We start from the raw sequence: 11,056 nt of genomic DNA on the forward strand, positions 1-11,056 counted from the left end.
AGATGGTTAGGTAATTTTCAGATTGCAAAAGGCCAGGCCTTTCATATGCAAAAGCCTCTGCACACAGCTTGGGTGGGGCGGGTTCTCAGGAATCTACAGGGCGGAACAAACAGCTATGGCTGATCCTCAGTCCTACCCTAAGAGGCCCCGAGTCTCAGTGTCCTCAGTAATTGCTGCAAGCACCTCTGAGAGAAAGTCACCCTTGAGTTCCAATGCCAGACAGTCCAGTTTCTCCCTGTATGAGTCTGGGTCCCCAGAGACTCGCCGGGAACTAGAGCTCAGAACAGTTGAGAGCTTGAGACTCCCTCCTAATTAAAAAAGACAACGGTGTCCTCAGTTGCCAGTCCTTTCCGCATGCATCCCTCTGTACCTCTGCACTTTACTTCCATACCTCCTCTGAGTCTCAGTGTGCTTTTCTCTTTCCTTCTAGTTGTAGAATTTCCACTCAGCCAGCCTTCCTGTGGTTCTGGATGATGTCCCTTTTGTCTTTTAGTTGTATTTTTGAAGTGGCTGTGCGAGGCAGCAATTTCCAGTGTTTACCTATGCCACCATCTTGGTTTCTCCCCGACAGTAAGGCTATCTCTAATATTTTAAAATTGTAAACAATGTTGCAATGAACATTCACAAGTACACATATACACTCAGAGATTTATCAACACTTTTGTATTCAATCTTACCTGGCAAATAGCAATTGGATATACTTTAAAAGTGTCAAAATGATGGTGAGATATCATTTGCAATCTTTTAGTTTGATATTTTATTACTTTTTTTACATTAACTTTATTATTATGCTACTTTCCCAGGAACTTCTGAAGAATCTATTTTCTATATATTTCTTAGCATATTTTTAATAACAGTCTTCTTTTCTACTTCTTTACTTTTTTCATCACACTTTTATTTATGCAGTCACCTAAGTTTATATTTTGTAATTTTCTATAACCCTTACGAGGTAGTTTTCTTATTATAAATGATACTATAGTCAATTCATAATCTCTGTCAATAATACCAAGGTATTCTACATGATGATACCCAATTAATATATCATAAATGTCTAAATTTGGACACAGTATTCTTTTTTTACTTTCTTTTCAGGTAAATGGGTTATTAATTAGACATAATTGAACATTAATTAAAATCTACATTTTTATTGAATGTACACAAGGAAAAAAATGAAATTGCTAAACTGGATTTCCTTTGAATATTTCCATTAATTTTCAGTGCCTGATCTCCATAGGTTAAATTCAATGCCATCTCAGTGTGCTTCCTATTATGGGAAAGGAAAATAGTAGTGATATATAGATAAGGCTAACAGTTCCTGAGTTTTTACCAGGTCATACAGCAGTTCTGAACTCTTTACATGTATGAACTCATACCACCCCCAAATTCTATGATACTACTATTCATTTTGTAGAAGAAGGAACTGAAATGTTAATTAGTATAATTGCATAAGGGTGGGACCTGTAAGTGGACTGATTTCCCTTTCTTACTCATTATACTGTGTTGAAAGAATTTTAGTGAAAGGCAGGAATGGTCCTAGTGATATGTGACTTCAGATATTCCCCTGTTTGTGCATTGAGCATTATGAAATCATAGAATTTCCCCATAAAATTTCTCAACACGAAGATTATCCAATCCAGTTTCTTCACTTTCAAGCCTCCATCCCTGTTTTCCTATGAGCTGGACCTACTTTTGTTGAAAAAAAAATTAGCTTTAATTTTGTAAATGCACCAAAATTAATTTTTTTAAATGATTTTGCTTCCCCCCAGATATTTAGCACCATAAGTTCCAATATTAAGACATTAATTAAGCAGTTATCAAATTTTATGTTAAGCCATTTTTTTTTGACCTTTTAGAATAAAAGGTAGCAGAATATGCTGCCCTCAAATATACCACTTTGGCATAAGGATTATTTTGAGCTGGAAGTAACTGAAAAGCTTTAGATGAAAGAAAAGCTCCCTACCCCTCTGCTATTTGCCTAAAAGTTGGATATAAATTTTCAAAGTATCGCTACTTTCCTCATGACTAGGAAGGACAAAATTTAGTTCTCAGAGATAACTTTAGACCCTATCAGGAGAGGGCACCAGAGGAATCTACACAACTAACTATAAACTAGCCTTTATCTCTACCCTCAGAAACCTCCAACTGCTTTTCTTTGCCCTGTCATTTTTCCACAACTTTACCGTTCTTTGTTGAAAATGCTGTATAAAGCTGGAGTTCTATGCCACCTCTTTGAATTACTCTGCTTCTCCCTGGGGATATCCCATGTATACACAAGCACTCCTGTTAATCAACTTGTATTTTTCTCTTATTAATCTTTTACTATGGAGGTCTCAGCCAAGAACTCACAAGGGTAGAGGAAAAATTTTTTTCCTCTTCCCTAAGATATACTTTTAAAGTTTTTCTGTTAGTAACATGTGCTTATTATATACAAAATTCTAACATGTGAGCATATAAAATATGAATGTAGCCCTCCCCTGCATCCTACCATTACACAGGCCCATTTCCGCTCCAGTGGTCAGCTTTGTGAACAATTTTGAGTTCATTGCTTTTTGAAAAGTGCTAGTAGCTAAGTAAAAACTTCCTGTGCCAGTGCAAGATATTTTTTGATTTCCCTCCTAAAAATATACAGAAATGTTATGATCTATTTAGAAACAGAATTAACCTGGTTAATTTTAGCACAGCTGTTGCTGCTGGAGAACGCTCCTGAGAGGCTACGTGCATTTGAAGACGATGAGGTTGACACATGCCAATTCTCAACTCTGGGTGGAGTGTACCACTTGGATATTCTGGAGCTGCCCCCACAGTGTAAACAAATGAAGGGCTGGATGATTATGGAAGTAGGTTGATTCTTAAAACTTATGAGTAAAATAATTTCTCACCACTGTTACTTTATATCAACGGCTCTAACACATAATGAATTTTAACTCTATTAAGCAAGCACAAAGGAAAATGTAATTTTATAAAATTTGAATCAGTATTAACAGGAAGGAATCTAAAATAATGTGGATTTTAGTCCAGCTGGTGTGGCTCATTGGTTGAGCACTGACCCATGAACAGGAGGTCATGGTTAGATTCCCAGGCAGGGCACACACCCAGGTTACTGGCTCGATCCCCAGTAGGGGTTGTGCAGGAGGCAGCCCATTGATGACATTTCTTTCTCATCAGTGATTCTCTTTCTCTATCCCTCTTCCTTCCCCTCTCTCTAAAAATCAATTTAAAAAAACAAAATAATATGGACTTTAAAATTAGAAATCATTCATGTTAATTGTAAACCTGTGGCATTATGATTACACTAGAGGCCCAGCTCAGGAAATCGTTCATGTAGGATCCCTAGGGCCTAGCCTCCTGAGATCAGGGCCATCTTCTGCCCATTCGCCAGGCCCAGGCTGAAGGCCACCTCCGCTGCTGGGCTGCCAGGCCATTGGGATCACCAGCTCATCCCTGGCTGCTCAGGGGCTCAGGCCTGTGGGAAAGCAGGCCCTGGGGACTTCACCTCCAAGCACCTGTGCCGGCCACCGATGGAACATGCTGCCTGCTCAGGCCGCTCATGTGGGCGCCCGCCGCTGCTGCTGCTTGAGGCGCTGATGGAAGCTGCAGGGCATGCCGCGACCTACCTGCCCCGGCATGAGCAGCCCTGAGCGGGCAGCGCCTTCCATCAGTGGCTGGCGCGGCCCACGCGCATGGAGGTAAAATCACCAGCGCCTGCTTTCCCGGAGGCCTGAGCCCCTGAGCAGCCAGGGATGAGCTGGTGATCCCAACGGCCCGACAGCTAGTCCAGTCCTCCTGCCATCCACCTGGATTCTTCTGTTCACCATCGCTGATCCATTAGAGCCCGCGGGCCGGGGGCAGGGACCAAGAAGTCAGCCATTCAGCCCACTCGCCAGTCCCCAGTCCCACCCTGCCCCCGCTCATGGGCCTGTGAAAGGGGAAGGGAGGGACCGAGAGGTGCTCAATGCCACCGCATGGTGACCGGTTGGTCGTCACAGTCGTCACAGACACTGACTTTTTATATATAGATTGTGACAATTTGGCCTTAATAATGATAGTCTATTTCAGAGGCTGGAAAACTGTTTCTGTAAAGGGACAAATGGTAAATATTTTCAGCCTTGTGGCTATCCCAGCTCTGTTGCAACTCCTCAGATCTACCATTGCGGTGCTAGAACAGCCATACATACAGGAATGGGCATGGTTGTGTTCTCGTTAAGCTTTATTTACAAACACCGGTGGTAGGCCAGGCTTTCCAGGGACCATCATTTGTGGATTCTGGTCTAGATAAGTGGTTCCCTACATGGGGTCCCTGGACCGGAAGCGTCAGCATCATCCAGCATCATCTGGGAATTTGCTAGATATGCAGATTCATGGGCCCCACCTCAATGTTACTGAATCAGAAGTTCTGGAGGCGAGGCTCAGCAGTCTGTATTGTAGCAAAACACAACTAAGGCCCCGGTCTGGAGGCTTGCTGACTGCGGCCCATCGGTCAGCAGCATCCACATCTGGGAACTTGTTATAAATGCATAATTTGGGGCTTCACCTCAGATCTACAGGAGCTATATTTTAACAAGACCCTGAGGTGATTCATGTGCACATCAAAGTTGAGAAGCACAGGTCCTGGTAATGCCAGTGCTCCCCCAAACTAATTTTCATGCAGGGACCACACTTGGAGTGGTAAGGATACTGACCATAGCAGCTGTGAGATCATCTATCGAGGACTTTCTCACTCTAACTTAGTAGGTAGTAGCATTTGCACTAGGACTGACTTGGTTTCACGTTACCTCACTGGCTTGTGTCCCAAATATACCCAGTTCTGTTGTCATAGCCCTCCCCGCCCTGCTGTCCTTCTTTTCCCTTTCCCTCTCCGTCTCCTCTAACACGTCATATACACAGACTGCCAGGCACCTCTCACCTACATTTTAGGTTGTTGGTGCATTCTTGTATTAAGGCAGTATTTCTCAGCTTTTTCCCCCCATATCACCTCTCTTGTAAACATTTTTTCCTAGTCACCCCATTCCCCATCATGGACTTTAATACCACAGATAGACTGCATATCTCTGTGTGTGCTGTATGCATATCTGTGCTTTATACATAAAAGAATAAGATTTTTTTTCATGCTCCCCCCAAACTAATTTTCACCCTAATGGGGATGATATTGTCATTCCTTCCCCCTTCTCCCTAAAATGGGAATATTTTTATTAGAGCACACCTGGGGGAGAAAATCTGGTCGATAGCCACTTTGAAGAATCTATTTGAATCAGTGTTCCCTATCTCAGGGACACTTGAAGGATAGTGGGGAGTCCAAAAACAGACATTCTTTTGGTGACTCTTTATCCATAGGAAGGTCTCAGCCTGATCTGGGGTTTTCAGGATTCACCCAAAGATCTTTGTGAGAATGTCCCGAGACCACCAGTCTGCACTCTCCATTTGAGCAGAGTAGCCTGCCTCATACCTGTTTTCCTCTCCTGCAACAAAGAGGCCTTCCTACTTTTTTCCAATAATCCTTTTAAAAAATATGTTTTTTATTGATTTTTAGAGAGATACTAGTAAGAAGGGAGAGGGAGGAGAGCACAAGAAACATCTATTGGTTGTCTCCTGTATGCACCCCAACTGGGGTCAAACTCCCAACCTGGTATGTGTCCTGACCAGAATCAAATCAGCGACCTTTGGGTATATGGGAAAGACACTCAACCAACTAGGCTACACAGGCCAGAACTTTATTTCAAATATCTTTTCAATAATCTCCCCCTCCTCCACAATTTTCCCCCATCCATTTTTTCTTTCTCTATTTTGTAACATTGTTAGTCTTTCCCCTTCCCTCGATCTTTCTCTACATCTAGATAAGTTAAATTTAGATAGTGGATGGATCGCCTTTATCCCAGAGGAATCTGTTGGTTTCATTGACTTACTTTTTTCTCCCAGCTTTATTGAGATACAATTGACATGCAAGTTTAAGATGAACAATGTGATGAGTTTTACTTTCATCCATTCATTTCTACACTTGTTACTCTGCTTATACTTTTTTTCTGTCTTCACCTATACAGCCTAGGAAGGGTATTGGAACATGGTATCTGGGGTCCCATAGCTCTCTTTTTGAGTTCTGATACCTCCTTGAAGTAATATTGTAATTATTGGCAAATTACTTGATTTATGGAAATCCCGCTTACCTACTTTTTTTTATAAAAAATTTTTAAATTATATTTTACATTCCATATTATTTTGTATTAGTTTTAGGTATACAGCATAATGGCTAGACCGTCACTTACTCTGTTATTATTATTTTTAATTTAAATTCTTTATTGTTTTAAGTATCACATATGTCTCCCCTTTTCCCCATTGACCTCTCCCTGGCCTCTCCTGCCCCCAGCACATACTGTTTGTGTCCATGGGTTATGCTTATATGCATGAATACAAGTCTTTTGGTTGATCTCTTACCCCCTCAAACCCCACCTTCTTTCTGAGGTGTGACGTAGATCGTCACATACTTTAGAAAGTGTTCCCCAGCTGGCACCATACATAGTTATTACAGTAGATAATTAAGTTTACATCCCCATGACTATTTTGTAACTGCCAATCTGTACTTCTCATTTGCTTTACACTTTTCACCCAGTCACCTGCTTTGTTAAACATATGCCTGTAGGATTGCTTGCAATAAAATGCCAAGTCCCAGCCTAGAACCTGGCCCATAAAAGGGTTCTGTAATTACATTCAAATTTAGTGCTTTCCCCCTTAATCATTATCTTTTCATTTTGTTAGTCAATCTATAGTTGGGACCAAACTTTAGTACTTATGAAAAATAACTACATAGCTTATTCAGCAATATTTACATCTTTAGCTATAACACCAGTCAGCTTCTAACTTGATGTTTCGGTCATTTTTACAAGATATTCAAAGATGGATTACAGAAATTTGTTTATCCTCCAGCAACTACAGAAGACTTAGAAACAGAAAACGTTTTCCCACCCATAGAGGTCATGCTTGAGGTTCATGAGAACGTGATCTTTTTTGAGGATCCCATGGTGGCAAGGTGGGATGCTGAAGGTACACCAGCTTTGATAATTATGTAATTAAAAGAGGTATGCTAAACAATCATAGAGAGAGAAAGGCATTCTTTCCTCTGGGAGTGTTCAAAGCTGTAGGAGAGGCATATAGAGAAAAATGTCACAACATGATGCAGTGGTGTGCTATCAGAGATGGAAGTGCTGTAGAGCAGAATGGTGACCAAGTCAGTCTGGAAGGTTAAGGATGAAATATTGAACAGGTTCTCAAGAGACTAAGGGAGCATTCTCCTGTGAGACTTTGCATGGGCATATCTCTTCATTTCTATTAGGCATATAGCTAGGAGTGGAATTGCCAAGTTGAATGGTAAATTTATGTTAACTTTTTAAGAAACTGCCCAATTGATTTTTCAAAGTAGCTATACCATTTTACATGCCTGCTAGCAATACGAGTTTTCCCATTTTTCCACATCCTTGACAATGTTTGCTGTTAGGTATTTTTTATTATAACCATTGTAGTGGGTATGAAGTGGAATCTTGTGGTTTTAATTTGTATTTTCCTAATGACCAATAATATTGAGCATTTTAAAAATGTATCTGTTATCCTTGAATATATCTTCTTTGGTGAAATGTTTATTCAAATCTTTTACCCATTTTTAAACTGGGTTGTGTTTTATTATTGAGTCGTAAGACACCCAAAAGACCACCTATTATATGAAAAGTCCAGAAAAGGCAAATCTTTAGAGACAGGAAGTATCTTAATAGTTGCCTGGGGCTGGAAGGTGGGAATGGGAAGGAACTATAAATGGACACAGGGAACTTATCAGGAGGATAATAATGTACTAAAAACTGGATTGTGGTGATGGTTGCAAAACTGGGTAAATTCATTAAAATAATTTAATCGTATGCTTAAGACAGGTAAATGTCAAAGCTGTTTAAAAAAGATGAAAAGAGGTTCTGTACTAAAGAAGAGTTCTGTAGGGAGAAAGAACTGCATGTGCAGAGGCACACAGGTGCATGAGGTTGTTAGGGAAGGAAAAAAGCGGTGGCTGAAACAAGATGTGTGAGAAGTGGTAAGGGACGAAGCCAGAACTGTGAGCCAAAGCTTCATTTGAAGGTCTTGCATACCAAGCTTGACCTTGTAGATAGTAAGAAACTCCCAGCAAGGTCGGTTTTTTGTTGAGAGTCTATTCTAAATGTAAAAGAGACCTTTATATATATTGGAGTTATTTGGGTTTCATTCAATATATTTTTATATAGGAAAAGAGGAAACTAATGTCATTTGCTTTAATCTAAAAGGTAAACATTGGAAAACTGATGGCATCAGTAATGTAGTTTATCAATCAGAAGAAAGGATTATAACACTCAGCCTGGACACTTTGGGCCCTGTTACCTTGATTCAAGATGCTCATATTAACATGCCATACCAGTCATGGGAACTAAGACCACTCGATGAGAATAAAGCACTTTTGACTGTGACGACAGTATTTGCTGAGATTCAAATACAAATTAAGGTAAATCATTGTTATAGCAAGTCATATCCAAGAGGTAAACCTCACTGACGATTATAAGAGAGTGTGTGAAAGCAATCGCTCACTGGTCATTTACATACAGAAATGTCTTTTTTTTTTTAAAGAAACTTTATTTTCCATCAACCTTATTTCCACTTTCTGTCTAAAAGTCTGTGTAAGAACAGCTAAGACCATTGAGTGGTTGTTTCTACCCACTCAGTGGCCTAAGTAGTGAGGGCTGCAGCCCAGTCTTCAGTAGGGAACTGCTGCTGAAATGCCTTTTATAAATATGTTTAATATATACTTTAAGCTATAATTTCTAAACAAAATATTAATTAGATAGGAAATAACATGTAAAAAGCGAGGCACAAATTTATACCCTAAAGTTACGAGGAATAGGCCAATTATTGGAGGTACAAGCCTGGTTGCAGTATGATTTTCAGAGTTTTTGACCCCCTCCTGAGAGGTGTCCGATCTTTATCACCAAGCCATTTGAAACCCCCTGTGTGAGATTTCTCTCTCAAGGAGCCTGTATCACTTGTCACTCATAAATTCGCCTGGCATCTAGAGACAAACAGTAGATTAGTGGTTGCCTGAGGCTGAAGGTGGGACTGGGGATTAACTGCACTGGCAGGAGGGATGAGAGGAGGATGGAAGTGCTCTGAAACTGATTTATGGTGATCATTGCACCACTCAGTAAAGTTTTAAAAAAAATCACTGTATTATGCATTTGAAATGGGTGAATTTATGATATGTAAAGTATACCTCACTAAACTTGATTTAAGAAAGAGAGAGCCTGAAATTCTTAAGAATGTGGCCGGAAGACTGGATTTAATCAATCTTTGCTTTTGAAAGCCGATGAGGCGTGTGAATTTTGTACACCTTCAAACTTCCAGTTTAAACTTTGCAAACTTCAAAACTGTAAAATAATTTTGCGTTATGTTAAATCTTATGTGTAAAAAATTATCCTTAAAAGTTGTAGCATGATTGCTGTCAAATAGCTATTATAATTCCACAGGAACATATGTAGTATTCTTAGATCACAACTTACACAAGAGGAGATCTGAAAGATCCTTTAGTTCAGTCCCTTTATTGTTCAGATAAAGCACTGAAAGGTAACATGGAGACTTCGTGGCAGAGCTTTCAGGTTGGTCCTAAGACATACCTGCCCTGCACTCCTTTTAATATACACTGAATGGCCACCCCATCAGTACTTCCAAAAATACTGAATATTGAAAACTTCCTAAGCAAATACTCTCAAGGTTTTATTATTATTATTATTTGCATAACTCATTGTACTGATGGGGTGGTCATAATAATCTGGCCACTCAGTGTAGAATGAGATAGGGTTAAAAAAAATGGTATAAAGAACCCAAAGGCTAGAACCGGAATGATAATGAAGTAAGAATTCCTTTAACTTGTATGAAAGCTTTTTTTTTTTTCTCATTGATACTAGGAAGGCCTCTGCATGTTAGCTTCAGTAAACATGGGTGACAAAAAGCCTCTCTCTATTTTGGAAGGAAAATGGATGACTCCTATTTATTTCATTATTACTTTGCAAGAAGCTGGATTGAATATCTTCCCTACTGAATACTCTCATTTTTATGTTGCGACAAGCTGTAAGGTAAGCATGAATCTTTCCAAACTTAATGCGATGGACATTTCAAATGCTAGCAAGTATTAAATTGTATATAAATCTTAAAGTACCTCATGGACTTTCTATATCATTTATATAAGATTATAGTTAGAAAGGAAGGAATAAATGGCAAGACCAGAAATTCAGAGTTCTCTCAAGTTTAATAATCTTCCCCCCAAGAGTAAGCCTTTAGTATGAACTTCACTTGACAAAAGGAAGACACCCACCACTGGTCGGTGTTAGTGCAAGGGCAGTCAGAGCCACGTCACATTCCGTATATGTTCTTGCTTCTTCCAGACTGGATATATCTAAGCCTTCTTAAAAGAGTAGATGACTGAGCAGTTTCCCAAACAGGATAAGTCAGATGAAATCATACACACATACAGACGACTGGTACACAACCCACTTCCTCCCGTGTCTCGGCAGAGGCTCCCTGTAAACATATACCAAACACAGCCTGCTTTGTGTTACTGGTAAGGCTTTAGCTAAATGAGATCCTTCCTTATGAAACTGTGAGCTCTTTGAGGATGGGAACTGTCTTTTGATCAATTTTGATAGATTCTTCCAGCACCTCGCATATTCCTAGAATACAGTAGAGGTTTAGTAGTATTTGACATATGAATGAAGATAAATTCTCTTCTAATCATGAGAGGTGTTTTGGGCAGATGAATTCAATTCTCAAGAACAAGTTGATAATATACCAGAAAAATGACAATATAGGTAGACATTCATGTAGCATCTGAAAATAATTATATCAAGAGTATGTAGAGGAGAAAGAAGATGGCGGCGATATAGGCAGACGCGTCCCAGGTCGTGTCCCGGAGCAAATGGAGTGAGCAGCTGAAACTAATAACACCCACCCCGAATTGGCGAAAGTGCTCAGCTGGTGAGACGGTTTGCAGCCGGGAAGGGCAGAACTC

General features: G+C 39.9%; 1 protein-coding gene across 3 annotated transcripts in view; it reads left to right on the forward strand.

Annotated features, from left to right (window-relative positions):
* CASC1 (cancer susceptibility candidate 1) overlaps nucleotides 1-11,056 on the forward strand; it is a 62,203-nt gene that overhangs the window by 41,221 nt on the left and 9,926 nt on the right. For all 3 annotated transcript variants that reach the window (XM_006771019.2, XM_015568676.1, XM_015568677.1), the window contains 4 exons: nucleotides 2,677-2,837; nucleotides 6,876-7,032; nucleotides 8,289-8,503; nucleotides 9,957-10,124. In XM_006771019.2, coding sequence (XP_006771082.1) covers nucleotides 2,677-2,837; nucleotides 6,876-7,032; nucleotides 8,289-8,503; nucleotides 9,957-10,124 — 701 coding nt within the window. The remainder of the gene's footprint in view (nucleotides 1-2,676; nucleotides 2,838-6,875; nucleotides 7,033-8,288; nucleotides 8,504-9,956; nucleotides 10,125-11,056) is intronic.

The sequence above is a fragment of the Myotis davidii genome, unplaced genomic scaffold (genome assembly GCF_000327345.1).
Source record: "Myotis davidii unplaced genomic scaffold, ASM32734v1 scaffold385, whole genome shotgun sequence".
Lineage (NCBI taxonomy): Eukaryota > Metazoa > Chordata > Mammalia > Chiroptera > Vespertilionidae > Myotis > Myotis davidii.